The 24,522-nt window shown below is 36.8% G+C and overlaps 2 protein-coding genes across 4 annotated transcripts; one reads left to right on the top strand and one right to left on the bottom strand.

Moving 5' to 3' along the window:
• Positions 1-267: 267 nt before the first annotated feature.
• On the bottom strand, positions 268-15,294 carry znf362a (zinc finger protein 362a). 3 transcript variants are annotated; one of them, XM_055184302.2, is made up of 9 exons: positions 15,057-15,294; positions 11,756-11,819; positions 11,392-11,638; positions 11,184-11,309; positions 9,998-10,340; positions 7,753-7,977; positions 6,405-6,483; positions 5,581-5,739; positions 268-2,042 (listed from the first exon to the last, which is right to left on the bottom strand). In XM_055184302.2, the coding sequence occupies exons 2-9, from the start codon at positions 11,816-11,818 to the stop codon at positions 1,926-1,928; spliced, it is 1,359 nt and encodes a 452-aa protein (XP_055040277.1). In that variant the 5' UTR covers position 11,819; positions 15,057-15,294; the 3' UTR covers positions 268-1,925. The 3 variants fall into 3 exon arrangements, with proteins under 3 accessions (XP_055040277.1, XP_055040275.1, XP_055040276.1); XM_055184300.2 differs by having other exon boundaries at positions 11,184-11,318; positions 15,057-15,289; XM_055184301.2 differs by lacking the exon at positions 15,057-15,294 and adding an exon at positions 14,360-14,865 and having other exon boundaries at positions 11,184-11,318.
• A 2,033-nt stretch (positions 15,295-17,327) lies between these two features.
• Positions 17,328-23,624, top strand: LOC129427659 (uncharacterized). Its single transcript, XM_055184303.2, has 3 exons — positions 17,328-17,719; positions 22,162-22,320; positions 22,399-23,624. Exons 2-3 carry the CDS (start codon positions 22,170-22,172, stop codon positions 23,433-23,435), a joined length of 1,188 nt encoding a protein of 395 aa, XP_055040278.2. The 5' UTR covers positions 17,328-17,719; positions 22,162-22,169; the 3' UTR covers positions 23,436-23,624.
• The last annotated feature ends 898 nt before the right edge of the window (positions 23,625-24,522 follow it).

The raw sequence follows: 24,522 nt of genomic DNA, 5'->3' as shown, positions 1-24,522 counted from the left end.
CTACCGTAGCTTCTCTATGCGTTTCAAATACGAGGGGTGAGGTATGGAGCCGTTGGTTGCAATTCACAATCTCACATCAAGATGCCACTAAAAGTCTACACTGTGGACCTTTAAGATAGAATCCTACATATAAAAATTATAAACCATTCATAAACATCATCTTTCATTCACAAAACATTTCACGAAGGGAAATGTAGCTCTCACTTACCATAAGCAAAGCATTAAACGGCAGTCGTGATTATGCGGGATTGAACACATACACCAGTATTGGATTTTCTCAGTTATTTATTCATTTACTTTTACAAAGTCCCCCTCTCCATATCTTGACTTTTCATGTAGCAGCCAAGTCTTAGTACCACAATTTAAGTGAATTAAAAAGGTATATTTTTATAATAACTAGACATGTAGTCATTTTATATAAACTGGTTAACACTTAAGTACTGTATCGTTTATTTACAGCATGTTCATGCTAGGAAATAATATTACATAAAAGTACAGAGTACACAAGTAAACACCAATATGGTATAAAATATAGAAAACGTGATGGTAAACAACTAGTGATAAAACGGTTAAGGCTTAAAATGTGAAAAATAAACATGTTAGTTGTTAATATTTAAACATAATAATAAGTATAAATGTGTATAATAATCCAGGGAGGTATTCTAGATATAGATACAGCTACACAAACCTCATGTGCAACCTCATGAGTTTTTATGTGTAAAATGCAGATTTTGTGCTAATCTCACAAAGTAATGACTGGTAATCTATTTCACCACAAAAAGAAAAAAAAGAGATATTTTGCATGAAATAACAAAGCCCGATTCAGTCAGACTTCTTGCAATGTGACATTATTTTATGACGAATTAACCCCCAATCCTATCTGGCCACAAAGGTTTAGTTTTTTCTTTTAATACACACAATAAGTTTAACAATACTACCATTATGTATACTTAAAATAGCTCTTTACAAATGCACTTTATCACTTTAATACAGTATCATCTTTTTTGTTGTGTTACAGTAATTACAATGTGGGCGGGGCTTACAGTCATTATGATGTCACACTGCAACTTGTTTTCTTTAGGGGTGAAATAATGTTCGTTGGGTTTTTTTGTGAGGTTAATTTATCTCACATGTCAATGCAAATGCCGACTGAAATGAGTCGTCGCAGAGTCAAAAGTGTATTTGCCCGTTCTGTTCAGTGCTGGGAAACATCCGAATCGTATGCCATTTTAACATATCTATTTTTGGCACACACATTTCTGAAGCAATAATAACATCCAAATGTGCTGATTTGTTTATAAAGTCCTCTGCAGTTACATAACAGTCCTCTTAATAAAAATTTTATCTTAACGCTAAAGCTATTTTTATTACATTTTCCCCAGGAAGCGAGAAAATGTAATATGCATGAACATTTTTTTTTATGATTGACATTATTAAAACACGAGACCATTGGTCTCCAAGCCAACTTTGAGTTGGCCAAAAAAAGGGGAATTGTCCCAGACAGCATAGAAAAATACGAGAAGAGGTACTGGACTTGGTCCAAGTTTACAACATACGGCGTATGTTTCATGTTTTTTTTTTTTTAATGCATAATACCTACCGTTTAGCTGCCCAGAGCAATGCCTTTATTGTCATAACAGACCCGAAATGTTTAAAGCCAAAACTAACTGTGTGGCCTGAAAGTGCTGCTAAACCATCTTTGGAGTCCCGATTATTAACAATGAGTTCAAGAAGAGGAATAAAACCTCCCAAACAAACACTGCTGCTCCTTTTCTGAACTTCCATCCGCACAGTCCAATACCTTCTGGAATGAAGTAAAACAAACTAACAAACACACAAAAAATGTGAAACCACCAAGAGCAGGTGATTTTGCTTACGCCAACATTGGGAAAGACCGACCGCAGACTGATGCAGGATCAGCGTCTTCAGATGAGCGAGATGCGGATGGGAACGTTGGGTGATTCGGTCCGTTGCGGAGAGTGTTGACTCACCATGTGTTCTACCACGGTGTGCTTAGCCATGTGTTTCATAAGGTACGTCTCCTGAGAGATGATATGCACAGATAAAACATTATTGGGTACGTAGTCATGAATCAAGACGATTTCACTGCTTAATTTTTAAAAAGTAAAGTAAACAGGTCAGTCTGACAGCGACAAGACAACCAAAAGTCAATCATTGAGGCCACATAAGCAATGTTGCATTCACTGTTTTCAAGGATACTCAATATTAACAAGATGTGTCACTTGTATTGAAATGAATGGGGGAGATTGCAACAATCAGAATGGCCGCTCTAGCCCCGCCTCCCAGTAAAAAGAGCCAATCACCAACTGCTTTGCACATGCGCAGAATCGACAGGTCTTGTTGTTCTGCGCTGCAAATATTGCGGCAGAGTGACCCAACTTCCTTAAAGGGGTAATTCCAGATGTCAAAAAATTTCGGTGTCCCTAGAGTGCATATGTGAAGCTTTAGCTCTAAATATCCCAAAGATCATTTATTATAACATGTTATTACACGGTTCTCTGGAATACTTGATTCTGATTGGTCAGTTGAGACATTTGCAGGTTCGTTCTTTTCAAATAATAACCGCTCCAAAGTAATAACGCATAGCCGGTACTACTTTTACGAGTAAAATCGCTCCGCGCCAATAAAGATTACTGTTTGGCGCTATCTTGTGAAAAAACACTGGACAACCACAATTAAGAATGGAAAATTTGGACATTAATTTTAACATGTACAGAAAAAACAAAACATTTAAACAGTGGATAGAAGAACAAACAACGACAAGACACAGAGAGCTTACTGAGACTGAACTTGACAAAATAGAGCATGACAGCTACGAAGCCAACCCACAAAAATACAGAATGGGCATTAAAACTTCTCAAAGACTGGCTAAAAGAAAAAAATAGAGACAGACAAGTATGAAGCAGAGGATCTTAATAAGGTATTACGATCATTTTATGCATCTGTGCAAAGTTTCGCGGAAGGATAAAAATGTTAATTTAAAACAAAAATATGCCAATAAAATGTTTCAAATTCATATTCATGTCAGGTTTTTTTTTATGTGGCAAGTAGTCGGGTCCTGATCACACTGTCGGGGCTTATTTCCCAATAACTAACGGCTGCCTCTACATTATCCCTTACTTAAAATAGCTACTTTATGTCGGAGTCGATGGTGTAGTGGGCAGCTCTCCGACATGGGGTGCTTTCGCACTTTCGACGGCCCGAGTTCGATTCCCGGCTCGTGGTCATTTGCCGATCCCATACCCCTCTCTCCTCCCTGTACTTTTCTGTCCTATCCTAATAAATTCAATGTTAAATAAAGGCAAAAACTGGCCAAAAAAGTACTACTTTATAGGTGTGAGCAAAAACTGCTGTTGTGTTGCTTTAAATGCAAATGAGCTGATGAAATGCAAACACTGATCGCCATAATGGTGGTTTGTTGAAACTGTAACTCAATTGTGCTGTCATTTATTATTTTTCTCTCTTTCTGGACTAAATTGCAGTGCCGTAGTTGGATAGTGAAGATTAAAGGAATAGTCTACTCATTTTCAATACCAAAATATGTTACTACCTCAACCAAGAACCGTTGACACATCCCTCCATCATCCGTGCGCGCGCACGTAAGCGCTGGAGCGCGCTGCGACGCTTCGATAGCATTTAGCTTAGCCCCATTCATTCAATGGTACCATTTAGAGACAAAGTCAGAAGTAACCAAACACATCAACGTTCCTCCTATCCAAGACGAGTAGCCACACGAGCAAGCCTGTTGGCACAAAACAAAACGTAGCGCCTTTCCAAGCGGATTCAAAAGAGGAGCTACATTTTATGGCGTAATAGCACTTTTGGGAGTACTTCGACTCGGCGCAGTAACACCCTCCCTCTCCCATTATGAGAGTGAGAAGGGAAGCGGACTTTTCAGGCGAGTCGAAGTACTCCCAAAAGTGCTATTACGCCATAAAATATAGTTCCTCTTTTAAATCCACTTAGAAAAGCGCTACATTTTATTTTGTACCACCAAACTTGCTCGTATAACTACTCGTCTTAAATAGGAAAAACGTTGATGTGTTTGGTCACTTCTAACTTTATCTCTAAATGGTACCATTGAATGAATGGGGCTAAGCTAAATGCTATCGAAGCGTCGCAGCGCGCTCCAGCGCTTACGTGCACGCACACAGATGATAGAGGGATGTATCAACAATTCTTAGTTAAGGTAATAACATATTTTAATATTGAAAATGAGTAGACCATTCCTTTAAGAGGCAGTATTATTATAATAAGATCCCCTTCTGACATCACAAGGGGAGCAAATTTCAATGAGCTATTTTTTCACATGCTTGCAGTACAAAGGTTTACCATAACAAAGTTACTGCGTTGATCTTTTTCACATTTTCTAGGTTGATAGAAGCACCGGGGACTCAATTATAGCACTTAAACATGGAAAAAGTCCGATTTTCAAGATATGTCCCCTTTGCCGTAGTGCACTACATAGGGTGTCAGCCATTTTGCAGTGTTTTCCGAATTCTGAGTGAACAACTCATTCCCTACATTCCTTCACTACTTCTTACCCACAATGCACTTAGATTTTGAGTGTACAGCCAATGTATACTCACCAACTTCCTGTCCCGAAATGCATTGCGGAGACTGGAGAAGCGGTGAAAGAAAAATCCAAATGTCGGACTTTTAAAAAAATCTAGCTTTCTTTAGTTTGTTCTACTCAATTTTATGAACTAAACAATATTCCTGCATTGAAATATAATTTTGCGAAATGGTACTGATTATACAGTTAGGCCGGTGACACACTGGCTGCGTGGCGTGAGCGTGGCATTTCTGTTGCGTGTCAGTTGCGGGGCGGCTGCGTTGCGTTTTCTGTGTCTGTACATACCAGAAGCATGCCTGACGCAGCGCTAATGCGCTGCTGTTGCTATAGGTTTTGGTTGACAAGCATTTTTTGGTACATTCCTATTATAGCTACTAACTTAGAGAGCTACTGGTGTTTCATATTCTTAGTTGTGCATAAAACATGATTTAATAGATTTAAATGTTTATTTATATATTACTGTGTCAGCTCTTCTCTGGCTCACAGTAATTACGAATTTGCTTATTTTGTTCACTCCTTCCACATAAAGTGGACTTTTTGGCATTCCCTATATAGGAACAATCTGGTAAGTTTACTCAATTTGAGCTATATAAGCCCCTCCCATGATGCCAATTTACGCTTGAATGTCTCGAATGACTAGAATTTCACACGCAAGTACACTCAAAACGTTCAAGCGTCCAACTATGCGTGAATAGCGCGTTTTGCCGCCTTTTCCGCATCTGGTGTAAACGCACAGTTAGGCAGAGTTTAACTTTAAGCAAATGTGCTGTAATGTATGGCAGTGACTACCAATGGGACAGCAGATGTAAAGATCATGTGGCCACATGCTGGCAACCAACAGTATAGCAACCTGAACTCCCCATTATGCCTCTCAAAATAACAACAATTTATAAAACTGTAAATGCATGAGGAATATCATATCAATGAACTTTGAAGATCAATAAAGGATCAGACTGATATGAGTGAGATTTGTATGTACTTACTGAAGTGTACGCTCTGCCACACATACTGCAGCAGTACGCCTTGGCGTTCTTGATGGCGTGAGCAGACACGTGGATTTGGAGGGAGGCGGAGTCCGAGTACGCACGGTAACAGTTGGAGCATTTGTAAGGCTTGTCTTTATTGTGTGACCTCTGATGAGACTAAAAAGAGGAAATACAGATCTCACAGCAAGGACTAAATATAGGACTTTAAAGGGAACATTTCACAAGACGTTTTAAAGATGTCAAATAAATCTTTGGTGTCCCCAGAGTACATATGTGAAGTTTTAGCTCAAAATACCCCACAGATTATTATTATAACATGTTAAATTTGCCACTTTGTAGGTGTGAGCAAAAATGTGCCGTTTTTTGGGTGTGTCCTTTAAAATGCAAATGAGCTGATGAAATACGAACACTTATCACCATAATGGTAGTTTGTTAAATTGAAACGCAATCTTACTGTCAATTTTCTCTCTCTGCACTAAATGGCAGTGCTGTGTTTGGATAGTGCAGATTAAGGGGGAGTATTATCCCCTTCTGACATCACAAAGGGAGCCAAATTTCAATAAGCTATTTTTTCACATGCTCCCAGAGAATGGTTTACCAAAAACAAGTTACTGGGTTGATCTTTTTCACATTTTCTAGGTTTATGGAAGCACTGGGGACCCAATTATAGCACTAAAACATGGAAAAAGTCAGATTTTCATGATATGTCCCCTTTAAAATAAATCTACAATGTTGTTCTTGTTGAAGGAGGAAGCAGGTATACAGGAATAAGACCCTAAGGAAGGCCTTGATGAGTAGAGAAGTGAGTTTTTGGGTCTTACCTGCAGATTCGAGAGTTGCGTAAAAGCCTTTTCACAGCCTGGATGAAGACATTTATACGGCCGATCACCGGTGTGGATTCTACAGAGAAATTGTTTTGTAGTTACCAAATCATTTGATTTCCTGTAGCTCAACTGGTAGCCCAGCAAGCAATTTTGTGTTTAAGGGATAGTTCTGACAAAAATGACATTAAACTCACGATCCACTCACCCCCAAGCCGTCCGAGCTGCACACGTCCATCGTTTTTCAGACAAACACATTTTCAGATATTTCAGAAAATGTTTTAGATCTTTCAGTTAATTAAATGTGAAGTTACGGGGTCCACGACCCCCAAGTCCAAAAAAAGTGCGTCCATCCCTCACAAAACAAATCCAAACGGCTCCAGGATGATAAACAAAGGTCTTCTGATGGTAATCTGTGCAGTGTTGTTGTAGAAATATCCGTATTTAAAACTATATAAACCAAAATAACTACCTTCCGGTAGCGCCGCCATCTTAGACTCCTCTGTATTCAGGAGAGAGTATTAGCATAGTGTACGCACTTTTCTTAGTGACGTATGACAAATTCGGAGGGCGGGGGGCGCAGAGCAGCAGCAGAGTAGCCTCTGTAAGCTGCGTAAAGCTCTGATCTTGAATGCGGACGCGACTAAGATGGTGGCGCTACCGGAAGGTAGTTATTTTCGTTAATAAAGTTTTAAATATGGATATTTCTACAACAACACCGCACGGATTACCCTCAGAAGACCTTTGTTTATCATCCTGGAGCCGTTTGGATTTATTTTGTAAAGGATGGACGCACTTATTTGGGACTTGAAAGTCGTGGACCCCGTAACTTCACATTTAATTAACTGAAAGATCTAAAACATTTTCTAAAATATCCGAAAATGTGTTTGTCTGAAAAACGATGGACATATGCAACTCGGACAGCTCGCGGGTGAGTAAATTATGGGTTTAATATCATTTTTGGCCGAACTATCCCTTTAAAAGCATCTAATAGGCGTCCAAAAACAGCCCAGGTGTCTAGGCTTAAACAAGGCAAAAATTTGGGCTGTCAGGGGAAATTTAATAAGACGTCTAAGGCCCTGTCCACACGCACAAGGGTATTTTCGAAATGTAACCATTATCTATGCGGCTTGGCCGTTCGTCTACATGTAAACGCAGTATCGGGTGACTGAAACCAAACTTTTATCAATACTGATACATATATAAATACTGACATAAAAGTGTATACTGTAGCTAAAATGCACTACAATACTTAAAACTGTAATGTAAACGTAAACTGTATTAACAGTTATAAACACGCATTTCTTAAATCAACAATTGGCTCTATAAGAACTCAAGTGGATGATACCTGGTGTGTTGTTGTAAATGAGAGAGTTGGCGGAAGGATTTCTCGCAGTAGGAGCAGTGATACGGCTTCACTCCCAGGTGAATGCGCAGGTGCTGGGCCAGGTAAGATGCGTTTGCGAAGGACTTGGTGCAGTGAGGACACTTGTGTGGCTTTGCTTCCGTGTGCGACTTGGAGTGGATCTGCATGTCTGACTTTGAGAAGAACGTCAACGGGCAAACTTTACATCTGCAGGAAAAAGTGCAAACCATCGTCGGATTTGGCAGACACTTTGGCAGTGACTTGCGTACACACCAAACGCAAAGCATCGCGTTCCTCATTCTAGATTACTTGCGGGATTAAAATTTGTGTCATATATTTTCAACTTGCGCGAAGACGCATTTAAGGCGAATAGCGCGTTATCGCAGCAATCACGCAACCTAAATTCGCCTCCCGAGTTCGTGCCTATTCTTTGCTTTGATTTTGCTTGTGCAAATTGTTAAATTTGCATTTGGTGTGTACGCCCTATTACAGTAAATTCCCCTATAGTCAGTACATAAACATGTTAAGAATGAAACCCTGTTAGTCGTGCGCTGATCATGTGTAACTTAAAGGTGCAGTGTGTAGATTTTAGCGGCATCTGGTGGCTAGGTTGTGAACTGCAACAAACGGCTCAACCCACCACGGACCCTTCCCTTTTGAAGCATGTAGAGAAGCTACGGTAGCCGCCACAGGACAAAAATGATGTCATATGATACAATGTAGTTACGATACTTTAGGGATACTGTAAAACATGGTGGTACAAAATGGCGGCTTCCATGTAAGGGGACCCGCCGTGTATGTAGATAAAAACGTCTCTTCTAATGTATTTAAACATAGCGGTTTATTGTGTAAAGTCTAAGTACACCAGTAAAAACATAGTAAACTATATTATATTGCATTTCTGTCAATAGATCCTCCTAAAATTTACACACTGCACCTTTACGGATCCATAATTGTACATCAATGTTATTTGAGAGCAAAGCAGAACATTTTACGCAAATAATAATTTCATCGCATTAATAGATAACTTCATTGCAATTATATTAGGGCTGCAGGAGGACCAAAATATCACAAATGTGCATATTACAAACTGAATGACTATAAATATTATTATTATTTAGTATAACAATCAAAGTTTCAGGTTGATGCAGATAGCAGAGAGACTGGGAACAGAGAAAGTGATGGGTTTTTTTCTCAAAAAAAAAAAAGAAAAAGTTTTGAAATATTATTTACAATAATATAAAGCATTACTGTATTGCACATCATATATTACTTTCTTTATTGTGCATCCCTAAATTATTTGACACTTTTTATATGACCTTTTTCGGATCTAGACAGCATCCGTTCTTTCTTTTTATAGTATATATGCAATAGGCTTTAATCCAAACGTCATATAAACAAACCGCAGAATGGATCTCAATGCCTCAGCTTGTCGAGATAATGTTAAAGTCTGTGTCATATAAATTCAGAAAATTGTTTTTAGACACATTATAAATTTGTTATAAATGTTAAGAATGTGACTTATGTAGTACTGAATTGTAGTATTAGATCATTAAACAGTTTTTCCACATTTCTGAGTTTAGGATTTTAACACAATTGTGAGCATCCATTCAGGTTGCAACTCTATCTGAAAGTCGAAAGAGACGACAACTTTCCCACAAGTTCAGTGCCGTGAGCGGACACGCCCCCAGCGTTCGATATGAGAGAATCCTACCTACTTTTCCATTTTTTTTTTATTATTTAAATTGTACTGGATTTTTAATAACACATTTTCTGTAGTGAGACAAACTGAGAAAACATTTAGTATCGGACTTTAACATCAGTATGACCTGATGGCAATATCTATAAACATGTAAGGCATTCAGATAACTTATCAAGTTGTTTTAATTTGTGACATTTATTCTATTTTAGTATCCGAGTGTCAGTGAGAAGAAGAAAAATAATACAACTTTAAAATTTTAATTTGCATATGCATTATTGGTTATTCTTATCTATGGTAGCTTATTGAAGTTAAATATGTCTATATTTATTAAAGCAGATGCAAAAGACCTGATCCGGAAGTGATGAAAGCCGTTTTGCAGAATACGGAAGTTTGTTGCGCAATACCCTGCATTACATGTAAGTAAAACATTAGGGTGAATAAAGAGACAGGATTTCCATTTCTAGATGAACTATTTCCTTTAAACAAAAATAAACCATAATCAAATGATTTGCTGAACCTCTCTACCTGTAGGTTCTGCCCTCTTTGGCAGTGATGCTAACAGGTGACTGCTCAGCTCCAGAGGCCAGGATCGGATACGGAACGACTAACAGAGGACCAGAAGGATTTTCGGCTTTGATCTTTTTGCGCCCCCTTCCTATGCTTTTCGGCGACGGACCTAAAAGTCCTGACAGCCCAGCGCTGTTTTTGATGGCCTCCATTCCCGCCCCGCCACACAGCCCTGAGATGAGATTCGGGGACGGAGTGGCCTGGCGGGTTTGACTGCTGCTGGTTGGGGTGCTCAGTGTGGTTGGCGTTGTGGACTCTGATGTGATATGATTGGCACTTCGAGAAGAAGTCAGAGACAGTCCTGAAATTAAAAAGTACATGATCACAAAAAATGCCATGCAGATACTTCTGCTTTCTCCTTATAAAATCACTCTTTAAGTGATGCTACTGTATAGAGGACAAAAAATGACTTAAGTGTATATAAATAAATAAATGAATAAATACTTAAATGCATAAATAAATAAATTAAGGTAGAAATACATAAATTAATAAATAAATAAATGCAGGAATAAAAAAGTTATTCATTAAATGCGGAAATAAATAAATGTGGAAATACAGAAATAAATAAATGAATAAATACATAAATGCAGAAATAAGTAATTAATAAACTGAAGAAATAAATGCAGACATAAATAAATAAATGTAGAAATAAATAAATGCAGGAATAAAAGGTAATTAATTAAATGCAGAAATAAATAAAAAATGTAGAAATACAGAAATGAATAAATAAATAAATGCAGAAATAAAAAATACAGAAATATAGAAATACATAAATAAATGAATGAATAAATACATAAATGTAGAAATAAGTAATTAATTAACTGAAGAAATAAATGCAGACATAAATAAAAATATATATTGTTTAGTCAAAAATATCAACTTTTAAATTTATTATTTTTGCACCACTACATTTATTTCTACATTTATTTATGTATTTCTACGTTTATTTATGTATTTCTACATTTATTTATTCATGTATTTCTGCATTTAATTAATTACTTATTTATTCCTGCATTTATTTATTCATTCATTTACGTATTTCTACATTTATGCATTTATTAATTATTTATTTATATACACTTAAGTAATTTTTTGTCCTCCATAGCTACAGAGCCTACAAGACGTGGTAATATTCTGTATTTACCTGACAGATGATTCGCTCTGGATGGCTGGTCTATGATTTGGCGCAAATGCCAGTCTTCCCACAACCCCCTTGCCTTAATGGCCGTCTTGTCGTCCAGATTCAAGTTTACGTCGCCGAGAATTCGACCTGCACAGACTATCAGCATTATGCACGCAACACACAACGTATCTCTGGAGATTCGTAGCTACACATCCAGAGATGAAGATACCTGCTACGGTGCTGGAGGCGGGTCTCGCGTGCAGGGCGATGTCTGGCTGCGAGGTACTGTGAGCATGAAGCCCGGACATCTGCTGAAGCTTGGGTGTTGATATATTGTGTTGCCCGCTTTCTGTGGATGTGGGCTGCACCAGCAGGGGCTGCTGGGAAGGGACAGAAGTGGGCGGCAGGTGCGGAGGTCTGATTTTCTCCGCCATTAGCTGTTCCTTGATCTTGTTGATCAGTACGAGGTTATCCAGCTGCCAAAAAACAGTTGTAGAGAAACAATGAGATGACAGCTTGTGTGTCTATTCCCGATAGGGAACGTGTAAGAAATCAAGCAGGAATGTGACATATAGTATGTTGACTGTGCTTACCTGACTGGGAATAGACGGAGGAGGAGGCCAAAAATATGGATTATTAAATCGAGGTTCTGCCATTCTGAAACACAAAGTTAAATGCTCAATTGACTACACTTACAATTCACACACTATTAATTGTCATTCAACTCGTACTGACATTTAGCCAAATGGATCCTAGTTGCATTTCATTCATGCATAGCCCTGAGAGATTCAATGCTAAAGACAGCACAGATAGAGACGATAAAGTAACGCCATAGATGGGTTTTTGCATTTTGGAGGTAAATGATGCAGGATTTGTAGGTTACGGTGCTTGGCTACAGACAGATGTACTGTACAATAAATGTCTCTGAAATCACATCATAACCACAATGTCTCACTGAAGGCTCTCAGCTCATTATATTTGACTGGAGTGAGGCAGAAATACACAGCATGGATTGGGTTTAATCTTCCCTGATTATTTATTGATCAGAAATGCAGATTCAGAGTCTACATTTTAACCCTAACACTGCCACAAGTCATGATCTAAAGCCAATATGAAAACATTCAAAAGCAGTTTTACTTTTGTAACGTCAAACAAGAAAAAAGTTTTTGTTATAATTAACAGCTTCATTTATTGCACATAATGACTTTAAATGTGCATTGTTTATATAATTAGGGATGAGTATTGCGACCAATTTGGCGATTCTGTAGACTATATTGACGAGTATAATTGTTGCATTTTGAAATCATTTTCTGTAAATATGTCTGTTCAAGGTCAAGGAAACATGAACCCAGTAGTTGCAGGCTATCTGCAGCGTATGCTGCGGACTTCTCAATGCGTGTGAGTAGCGAATTAAAATCTGTTTTGCGTCTTCTTTGCTTAATAATTAAATATTACATATTTAAAAGGTCTACAACGTGCAAATGATAATCTTTCGTGACGATGTAGCATTGGCCGTGCAGGCAAGAAACAGTTCTGTCAGTGTTTAGAGCATTATTCACACTTGCTATCAGCCACTCCTTACGAGCCCTGCCTGAAGTAAAGTATGCACATTAAGAATCGAAAGATTGAATAAAATTGGAGAATGGAAGTCCGCCAGCAGCCCTAAACGGATAAACTGTTATATAGAGGGTGTTTCGTCGCTACGTTGTCTCAAACGACAACATGTTTGTCCTGTGGCGGCTGTCGTAGCTTTTCTATGCGTTTCGAAAGAGAGGAGCGAGCGGTCACTGGTTGCAATTCACAACCTCACCACCAGATGCCACAAAAAATCTACACAGTGGGCCTTTAAACTGTCTTTGAGTCAAGAGAAACACAATAAAACACTAAGTAAATTTGTTTTATTGCAAGGCTTCTCAAACTTGTAATTTTTGAGCAAATTTCCTCCCAAATTTTATATTTCAGCAAAATTGTCTCAATACTACTCTAGACAGTAATTTCATGTTATGACTAATGTGAAGACAGAGCTGATTACAAACTTGCGACAAATGCATGCACAATAAAAATAACGAAATTACACATTTTTATTCCTTCTATGCAACCTAAAATGGCAAAGTATGACCATATAAATAAAAATGATTCATATGGCCGAGTGAAAACTGAGGCCCACAGTTTGAGCAGGAAGTGAAACAGACACTCCCTCAGCATCATTAAAGAAATATTCTGCAGGCTCTGGACTCATATATTTGGACATATCGCTTTTATTATTTTTGGCTTCAGTAAATGAATTTCTCCACGAGGCCCCTCAGTCAAACACTTTCAAGACCCACGAGCACTGCCAAAAAAATTCACAGAGCCCTGTCATAGACATAATACATGAATATGGTATGTCGAAAGTAATGATGGAAAGATTGCTAAAAACTAAAGGCTAAATCAATCAGGTGAACACTAGAAGTATGGCATGATAACCAAATGTTAAAAGCTAATATTAATCTGGTTCATAGTACAGCCTATACAACTGGATGAAGTGAACTAACTACACAACAATGTATGGTAGATAATAATGTTAATACATACTTAACACACACTTATACAATTATAATAGATAGATAGATAAATAGATAGATAGATAGATAGATAGATAGATAGATAGATAGATAGATAGATAGATAGATAGATAGATAGATAGATAGATAGATAGATAGATAGATAGATAGATGTCAAGCTTCATTGTATGATTAAATATTGAAAAAATTTGTATATTAACCATATTTTCTGCTATATATTTTTATATGTTATTATACTGTATAATATTTTAATAATAATAATAAAATAATAATAATTGTATTCATATCGTTTTGAAGACAAATACTAAGTTACTAAAGTTTGTTTGTACTGTACAACTGCAATCACTGTAATCGTATTATTTTTAATCAAAATTATGCATACCATAAAATACAATGTTTGCACGAGTCGTTTAATGCATGCATTCATTTGTATTTTATTATCACCGTTATTAAATGTTTATTAGTTAAAGCAAGTCTGTGTGTAAAAAGCTGCTTAACAAAAACGATCAAAACTATTTACTTCGTAAAATAAATGAGCATCACGTTAAAATAACACATAAATATAAAAATAACCACGAGTGGCGACGGATGACGCGTTTCTGACTCTTTGATATAAACTGAGATCAAACTTACTTAACTTTTCTTCTATTCTATCGGCATCCTCGTATTCATTTCCAATTAAATGCGAATCGTCTTTGATAGCAAATCGAAGGGAAAAGCCGTAAAAAACGCGATCAGACGCCTATCGTGGCGTAAAGATGCGGAGACGTCTGCCTCTCCCACATTCTCAGACAGTTTTATTAAAAATTTCAGACAAAAGGAAAACAAAAATGGCAGCCTGTCTTATTTTTATAAGGACAGGGCGCCATATTCTGCAGAAGCCCATATTTTAGGTGTCTAAAAGACGCGCTTTAGACCGCATCAGAAAGGCGACGCGTAAAATGCCGCATTATTTGCATTAAGCGAGCGAACGATTGTTTACTTAGATCTGCAGGTTTGAATAGCCCGGCTGGAGGAGAAAAAAAGACGAGAGGAAAAAAAAAAACCCTGACACTTCCTACAATACATGTCGTGCAACATTACAGCGAAGCGAACAAATCACACGCGCATCACTCCCGCGAAAATCTAACACTTCCATTATTACGCGCTGATGCACGAGCGCGCGGTTGCAACATTGTTACATTAAGTCTGCTTTTTAATTTTTTTCCTTTTATTTGAACTTTTTGCCCACTCGATGGACTGTGATAACTGGTCGCGTCATTTTAAAGGATCATTCAGACGTCACGAAAATGATGTGCAGCGGTAAAGATGACAAAAGAGATATACATACCTTGCACACCTCGACTGTGGAGTTATTAGATTTAATGAAAGATGATGATGAGGATGATGATCTTTCGGCTTTGCATGCAGGGGGAGTGCAGACCTTCCGGGTCGCCTGCCGTTCACTTCTGGGTGCTGCAGGCTGAATGTTAAAATAGAGAAGAACCATACACACGAGCTGCCTCCAAAAACACTTAGAAATCTGCGAGAATGATTCCTTCGATCAGCTTTTTAAACATTTAATGTTGCTTTTGTGTTAACAAGAGATTTGATATCTACAATGTGAGCTTCAAAACAGCAGACATAAAGAATACATATAGACTAGGATGGACACAATGGGTGGGTAGTTATTGTTCTTAGTACAGTTTTGCATTGTACATGCAACAGTGCGTAAAACTGCTAAATGTTGGCAACTATTGTGTATCAACAATACAAATGATTAATGCAATGCAGAAAATGTACAATACAAATAAACAATACAATGCAAAACAAGCCATAAGGAAAAAAAATATTTCTCTGGACAAAAAATATGTTTTAAATATATTTTGTAAAAAGTTACTCTTAATTTAATTATTTTTTAATTAAAAAATATATTTTGTTTTAACCTTTATACGTTAACATATATTTTATATTTCAAGGGCAACAAATACATTCCTAATTTTACAACCCATAAGGCAAAAATATATTTTCCTGCCCAACATATAAAAGTTTGTATAAAATGTATAAAGTACAAGTATGAATAAGTACATATAAGTATGTATAAAATATCAAATTATAACCCTTACGAAAATCAACCATGGTTTTACTACAGTTAAAACTAAACAATCATGCATCTGTGCATGGTTACCACAAAATAACCATGGTTTTGACATCTATGGTCCTCAAAATAATAGTTACACCATGGGTACTGTAGTAAAACCATTGTTTTGCTAATAGTAATCAATACACCAAAAAAAAAAAAAAAACATGGTTACTATACTGTTATCACAAAAAAACAGTTGCTTTTTTATTATTTTTTTACTTCTTTTATTTTTTCTTTCAATGCAACATGAATATAAATGCTTTAAAATATGTTTATTTTTAATATTTCAAAATATGGCAATAAATAAATATATTATTTATTTATTTTGAACACATTCAAAATATATTTCTGCACATATATTTTTTGAAATATATTTAAAATTATATTTGAAATATATTTTGTTGCCATATGGGAAAAATCTCCAATACATCTCAGATAATGTTATTAATATTAGTTCTAGTAAAATTTTAAAATCACTATTATATAAATGTTTTCCTCCAATTAATTCTGAATTAAATTTCAGCTTAGATTTCTTAATATTCTCTTTTTATTTTTTAGGGATGTGATAGCTCTATTTTTCTGTTTTCTCATTTTTATTTATTATTCAACAATTTCAAAAGACTTACAAAATTGTATCATGTACTCATGTGTAACAATATCAAACATGAATCAAAAACTAGAGTAAAAAAGCAGTACACTTCCATAGTGTACTTAAAGTGCTTTATTTTCGCACACTAATTTTGTACTTAATATACTAAAAATATACTTTTTAAGATCATCTAAGTGTACTTCACTGTGCTATTTTGAGACACCATAAATATGAACTAAAATGTGCTAAAATGTATCTAGGTACCACTTGTGGCAAACCTGAACCCATTTTGTATGAAAGTTGAGTTCAAGTTTAATACAAGTGTTAACTAAATACATTTTTTATTACAGAGATAGTAAATTAAAAGTGCATTTGAGTTCATATTCATGGTGTCTCAAAATAGCACAGTGAAGTACACCTTAAGAAGTACTAAAGATGAATTTTTAGTATATTGAGTACAAACTTAGTGTGTACACTATGGAATTAGTACACTTTGGAATTAGTTTTTGATTCTTGTTACAAATAAGTACATGATACAATTTTGTAAGTCTTTTGAAATGGTTGAATAATAATAAAAAAAATAGAGAAAACAGAAAAATAGAGCTATAACACCCCTAAAAAAACTACTTTTTCACCTGGGGGAAAGGGAAATATTATAAAAAAATTAAAGCAACCTTTGACTTTTCAGAGATTTTAAGTCTTTTATGCCCATCAAAGACAAAATGTAAGAATTATAATATAAACAAAAGGTGCTTCTTTCCCAGGAATTTGCATTTGTGCATAACATTACCTTTAATTTCGGCTGTTTTGGTTCATTTATATTTTCCCTAAGTGGACAATAGATGGCAGCACAAGGCAAGCAAGACGTCACACATGTGTGTGTGTTTAAGGCTCACTGCATGGATCCACAACATCAACATTTCACTTTCAAACGTATTTGTTTAGTTTTCACTGTAATATTATAGGAATATCAATCAGTGGGTACATTTTAAAGCAGGTTAACCTCCATTAAACCATCCAGCATTTGTTGTGTTGTTTTACCCTAAGGGAGCAGTTAGACTGGTTTCTGTGTTAGATGGATCCAGTCAAACACTGACACTCCCTCCAGACTCACACGTGCTTTTGCCTTTATAAGAGTTCAGGTAGAGCAAAAAAAGGGGTTGAATGTTTAGACACGTCCCATTAGGTGAGGGAGAAGAGAAATGCACACACTTTGACAATAACACAAAACAAGCTGCTGTCAAGACAGTCTGACCTACAAAGGTTGCAGAGGTGTGATCAGGTAAGAAACTTATTTTTTAGGTGCTTTTTTTTAATGGTGACCCATGAGCACATCAGATTTGGGTTGATTTGCATTATTGTAAGGAACAGTTACTTTCATTTCTGGTTTTTGTTATGGCACTGTACAATGCAGTAAAAACGACTTAAATGTCCTAATATAACTAAGGCCTAGTCCTGGATTAATATAAACCCTGTCCGGGAAACCGCGGTTTCCCGGACAGGGTTTATATTAATCCAGGACTAGGCCTTAGTTATATTAGGACATTTAAGTCGTTTTTACAAACTTAAACACTACAGGTGTGCACCCTGAGACAAAAAAATAGCACTGATATATGTTAAAATATGCCCGAACAATGTGTTTTTAAATTAAGACATGCAAACATGCATTTTAGTCTGGGACTAGGTAAGCCAGAAAAACGCCCTATTGTTGAAAGTGTTTGTATATAAATAAGATTTATTTTACACTGTAAACTTTAAAAATATATTTGGGTGACATTTGAAATTCATAGGTGGAGAATGTTATTGTTTATGAATGAAAGGAAACACAAACAGCTTTTGTTTTCTCTGTCATCGTATTGTGCTGGCAAATAAAGAAAAGCAAACAGGTTCGAGGGTTTAAATTAAAAGGTGTTTCATGTTAACATTTTAAAATGCGTCTTGGGGTTTGAAATATAGTTTCACTACTGTATTTCTTTTAAAAACCTTTTTCTCAGTTGCACATCTGATCCTCTGCATTTAAAACATACAAATGGCATGCAAATTTCAGCCGCCTTACCATAAAAAAGGCTTTACCAAAGGGGGTTAAACCATACAGATATCATATTTTCTTACTTTAATGTTGTTTGTTTTCATGAACACAAAAAAAGATGTTTTGAGGAATGTTTGTATAACCAAATGAACCCCATTCACTTCCATAGTATACTTTTTTCCTACTATGAGAGTGAATGGGGCTAATGATCTTTTTGGTTACAAACATTCCTCAAAATATCTTCATTTGTGTTCAGAAATGTATACGGGTTTGTAACAAAACAAGAATTTGTTTTCGAATGAACTATCCCTTTAAATACCAATGTGAAGTTTTTTTTCACATTTTTCCCATAGTTAACTAAGTTCAGCTTTCAGAAATGTCACATGCATAACATTGTTTCTTCCTTAATGCACACATAAAAATGAAACAAATAAATATTATTTGTCCTTTGAAGAGCCGTCCCTTCTCCATTTGTTGGGTATGATTGCTTTTGTTTTGTGCATTTTCATTTACAGAATTCCTAAAAAAATACATTGTCTCCCAAAAACTTGCATTCTTATGTGTCACATCCAAAACATTATCTAAAGCAGAAAACAAGACTGATATTTAAACAAATATAATAAAATATAAAATAATAAAATATAAACAGATGGTTCAATACACACTGAAAAAATGATTCATTCAATTTACTAAATTTTTTAAGGTAAGTGGTCGCAATCCATTTATTTAAGCTACATTTAAAAAAAATGAAAAGAAAAACAAAACAAAAAACTTTTGTTTAAATGTAGCTTAAATAAAATGATTGCGACCACGTACCTTAAAAAATTTAGTAAATTGAAAGAATCATTGTTTTCAGTGTGTATTGAAGCATCTGTTTATATTTTCCAGAAAAATATCAGTCTTGTTTTCTGCTTTAGATAATGTTTTGGATGTGACGCATAAGAATGCAAGTTTTTTTTCAGTGTATTGGTAAATAAAACATTTTGATCCTGGACCACAAAAACGTAAGATTTTTAAAATGTACACAAATAAATAAATAAGCTTTCGATTGATGTATGGTTTGTTAGGACAGGACAATATTTGGCTGAGATACAACAATTAAAAAATCTGGAGTCGTAAAGATCATGTTCCATGAAGGTATTTTGTAAATTTCCTACCGTAAATACATAAAAAAATTATTATTAGTATATGGACTTAATTTGGACAACTTTAAGGGTGATTTTCTCAATATTTTGATTTTAAAGGCGGGGTGCATGATTTTTGAAAAACACTTTGGAAAAGAGAGTCGGTCCGACTATACCAAACCACACTTGTAGCCAATCAGCAATAAGGGGCGTGTCTACTAACCAACATCGTTGCCTAGGTTGCGTATGTGTGGGGCGGGTCTATCAAAAGAAGGTCCAGATTCTATTGATTGTGTTTGTTTAGGTGATTTTAAATGTCATCATTGGCTTTTAGAGATCATGCACCCCGCCTTTAAAGCAACACCAAAGAGTTTTGGCTCTTTGCTCCCCCTACAGGTTAGAAGCGTAATTGTCCATTACCCACTGTCATAAATACTGAGGCATAGCTGGCTCTGATTGGATTGTAGGTCTGCCGTAAAGCAAGTTTTTGTAGTATTCACTCAGACTACAGGACCGCTACCCGACGGTTGGAAACTTCTTTAGTGCGGTTTTGGCCGATATAGGGCTGCAAAGCGAATGTGAAAGTGCCATTCACCCTGTTTAGAGTGGATGAACGACTGAAACTTTTTTGGAAGCGTTATTTTAAGGTAAAAAAAACTCTTTGGTGTTGCTTTAAGTTGACATAACTAATAAACACAAGTTAAAATAGTTTAACTTATAGTTTTGTTTTGCTTTAACTTAAAATAAGTTAAACAATTGAGCTTGATTTAATAAGTTATGCCAACTTAAAAGCCAAAACTTAAAATATCGGCTTAAATTGACTTTTTTTAAACCTGTATGAGTTTCTTTAATCTTTAAATTTGAACACAAAAGATGATATTTAGGGCCTGAGCACCAAAAGCCCTGTTGTTTTTGCTCAGTTTAGTATTTTTCTCCGAAATAAATCACATTTTTGATGGTCTAAACATGCTCGAAAACTCATAAAAAGTGGCAAAAATTTATATGTAGTATAGGTGTCAGAAGTGGGCGTGTAGAAATGGCTCGATAGCGACACGTGCAAAATTTCAATAGAACAGCACCCCCGCTACGAAAAACATACAGATAAGAAATTAGGTAGGATCATCTCTCATCCCAAGACCTACAAAAAAGTCTCTTGGAGCCAAGCTCGAAGCCCCACAGAAAGTCGGCCATTTTGAATTTTTGCTGTGATTTGCTGTGACGGCCTGACAAATTTAGGCGTTTTTGCCATGAAACAGGAAGTTGTTTCAACTCAGGCATACAATCTGCCCCACGCTTCATGTGTTTGATAAGAGTCCTGGCCTGAACACATTTCCATGCGAATATTCAGTTACAGTCATGGCGCCACCTAGAGGCTGCAGGAAATGCCATGTTTTACGCCATGTTTTACTGCTCTTAGAGATTTAATCAAATCCTCTTCATATTTGGTCAGACTGATGTTAAGTCCTCTGCGATGGTAAATTGCGAAGTTCTTGACTTTTCATTGAAGGGCGTGTCTGTGGCAGCCTTGCAAAGTGTGAAGCTTCACCATAAAACAGGAAGCTGTTGTAATTCAGGCATACATTGTCTGACCTGCCCCATACTTCACACGGTCCTGGCCTGAACACATCAACATAGCAAAATACAGATACAGTCATAGCACCACCTAGAGGCAGCAGGAAACACTGTGATTCACTGCTCTAAGAGATTGAACAATATCAATATCATATTAATATCCAAATATATTTACACACTAAAATTCATATCCCCGCTGATCACTGTTTTTCCTAAGGCCATCAGGTGGCGGAGCACATGCGTGCGAGGGCACTTTTATCGCTGCTTGCAGCTTTAATTTGATTATATAATGGTAATCACACAGATGCCGTAACCATTGATTTACATAGTAGGAAAATAAATATTATGAAAGTATTGTGATAAATGATGAAGAAGATATTTTGATAAATGATGGTAAGCACACAGTGTATTTTACCCATTGAATTCCATCGTATTTGTTTTTTTCCTACTATGAAAGTCAACTGTTACAAACAGCTGTGTGCTTACCATCATTTATTAAAATATATTTTTTGTGTTCATCAGATAAAAGAAAATCATACAGATTTAGACCAACATGAGGAGAAAATGATAGAATTTTCATTTTTGGGCATTTTTTTTTACAGAAAATGTAAAGTTGACGGTGCGTTTTCTCGGACAAGGCTCATCCCTGTCCCAGACTGAAATGCATGTTTAAGATGCCTTATTTTTTAAGTACACCCTGTACTGACATATTTGAACACATACCAGTGCCATTGTTTTGTCTCAAGATCCACACCTGTATTGTTTGTTTTTTGGAAGGATTGTTACTTAAATTGTCCTAATATAACTAAGGCCTAAGGCTTAACCTAAACCCTGTCCGGGAAACTGCCCCACAATGTATTATTGGCTATTGCTACAAATACACCCATTTGATTGTTTTTGTTTTGTAGTCCAGGGTCACAAATTATATTAACATATTTACATGCATCATCCTTGTTTGCATGTATGTGCATTAAAGATGTGTATTTGTTCCTCTTTCAGTAGTGAAGATGGAGGGCGTCCTGCAGGCCACGCTCTTTATCTGTGTATGTAAACTGATGTTTAGCGTGGTTCTCTGCCTGCCTTCAGTCGTGCGTACGTACACCGCCGCCGGTCTGTGCTGCATCTGCCTGCTGTTATTCACAGATTTCTTTATCGCCCGTAAGCAGACATAAATCTCTCTGTTAGTCATACCTTTCCACATTTCCTCGTTAACAACTCTCTTTTCCGTTCTCCCAGTGATCCTGATCTACGTCCGGATCAAGGAGTGTTGGCTGACGCCTTTCCAGGTGTCCTCCGATGTGATTGCGCTTCGATTCCTCCTCTTTCTCTGCCAGGCCTACGGAGTCGTGATGCTGTTGACTCCACCGCTGATCGCCGTCGAACTGTTGATTAATCTTCTGCGCTCTCAAGACAGTAAAGAGGACGCGGAGGTTGAAAACGATGCAAATACGTCTCTCTCACAAACAATAGGATACATCAGTTGTCTTTTTGTGTGGATCATGAGTGGGTTTTACAGCAGTAACAACTTGATGCTGGGTCAGCTTTCTACAGAAAACTGTTTGGAAAGAGAGTCTTGCATCATGAACTGTCTTCCAGGCTTTCCAATGACCCAATCTCCCGGTCTGGATGAGTTTTCCTGGATCGTTCCGGGTATGGTGCTCCTGTTGAGCTTGACGGGTGGACTAGGCCTACTGAAGACTAAAGCCTCTCAAAAAACATTAATACACCGATGTGGGAGTAAGGAGTCTTTTGACACCATACAGCGTCCCACAATTGACAAAGCTGCTCATCTGTACGCGTCAACGCATCCAGAGAAAACACCCGACAGCTGTGCGGTTCACAGGGTTGGGTTTGTTTACAATGAGGAACGATGGTTCTGCCCGGAAAATGTCGCCCTGTGTACTTACCAAACAGGTTTTGTTCGGCAGCAAAATCTAGGAACTGGCCATGCACCATTTTCCCAGTACAAAACAAAACTTCCACAGGAGATCACATCATTAGAAGTTGATAAAATGAAGCATTGGGACTATAAAAAGACCGAACCAGTCTTGAATGAAACACTTGGGACTCAAAGAAAACATTCTTGCCATCATGAAACGGAAAGTCCCTGCCTGGGGGAAGAAATGTTAAAAGGACTTGTGTGTGCCGTTCTGGTTTGTGTTTTTCCCACAGTGGTTAGCTGTAATGTTTTTCTTATCTTAAACCTAGAGACTCTTGTGGTTCATACTGTGAAATTGTTATCTCTGTCAGCACACCGAGTCACTCCTCTTTAAGTGAACCCCAAAGATGTGATAGTATATATGTATGACGTGGTACTTGCACAAACACTGAATATAACTATATTGACTAATTCGGGAACGTCCATTTGGGCATTAGAGAATATATATAAATATATTTTTTATATAAAACAAGCAGTGATCCAAAGACAAAGTCAACACATACTGCTGGTTAAGGTAAGTACTAGTAAAAACTTAAATAAAAAGGTGAGTGGTGCTGCTAGCTAGAGGACTTGTCTTGTGCAAAAGTGTTACGGGGTCACCTTAAAAATCATTACAGCAAGTAGACGGTTGCTCCATCAATGTCCGTGTAATAAAATACAAAGACATTTGATGGATTGTTTATGCACAGGAAACAGCTAATAAAGTTTGTTAAGAATTCATGAGTTTATGCAATGCGTTTTCTCTCGGTTTCAACAAGGATATAAAAAATAGCTGGTTTGAGAGTGCCAGCTGGTTTCACATGAGATAGTCGTTTTTAAACCCAAAATTAGGTTATAGTTTCCCAAAAAGGGTGGGGCGAAAAGGCACCGTGGTTCCTGAAACAACACTGAGTTGACAAGTTGTTGCATTTAGATTTAAAATACTGCAATGAAGTATTTACAGATATGCTTTAGATGTTATTATGTGTCATGCAAACTCTTTCAGCAGCCCGTCATTCGGTTTGAATCAGTACAGTGGAATGCATGGAATTAAAGACGACGCGTTCATGACCAAACAAGCAAAAATCAGATTGATCATAATGGTGGATTTCGGGGCATTGAACCGGTTGGATGGGATTACATATACAGATCTTGAAGTATAACCTTTCAACAGCAGAGGTCTCTATGCGCTCGTGTCTTGAGGTGATGTGCACTGAAACCGGATCTCAAGCTTTTGTTGAAACCTCATCTTTTCTATAGAAGTAGTTTTGGTCTTTCAAAGAGCACCGAAGGGCAAACGCTGTATTGTCAGCACATAAATGTCACCTTCTCAAGAATGATGACTCGCACAGGCATATAAACACTGCGGCGGGCAGGTGATTCAATGCAAACATAACAAAACAAACAACTTTGTAGGTTTGTTCTCAAATTAGTAAATAGGA

The sequence above is a fragment of the Misgurnus anguillicaudatus genome, chromosome 14 (assembly GCF_027580225.2).
Source record: "Misgurnus anguillicaudatus chromosome 14, ASM2758022v2, whole genome shotgun sequence".
Lineage (NCBI taxonomy): Eukaryota > Metazoa > Chordata > Actinopteri > Cypriniformes > Cobitidae > Misgurnus > Misgurnus anguillicaudatus.
The sequence above is the reverse complement of the archived record's forward strand: the minus strand, read 5'-3'. Positions and strand labels throughout refer to the sequence as shown.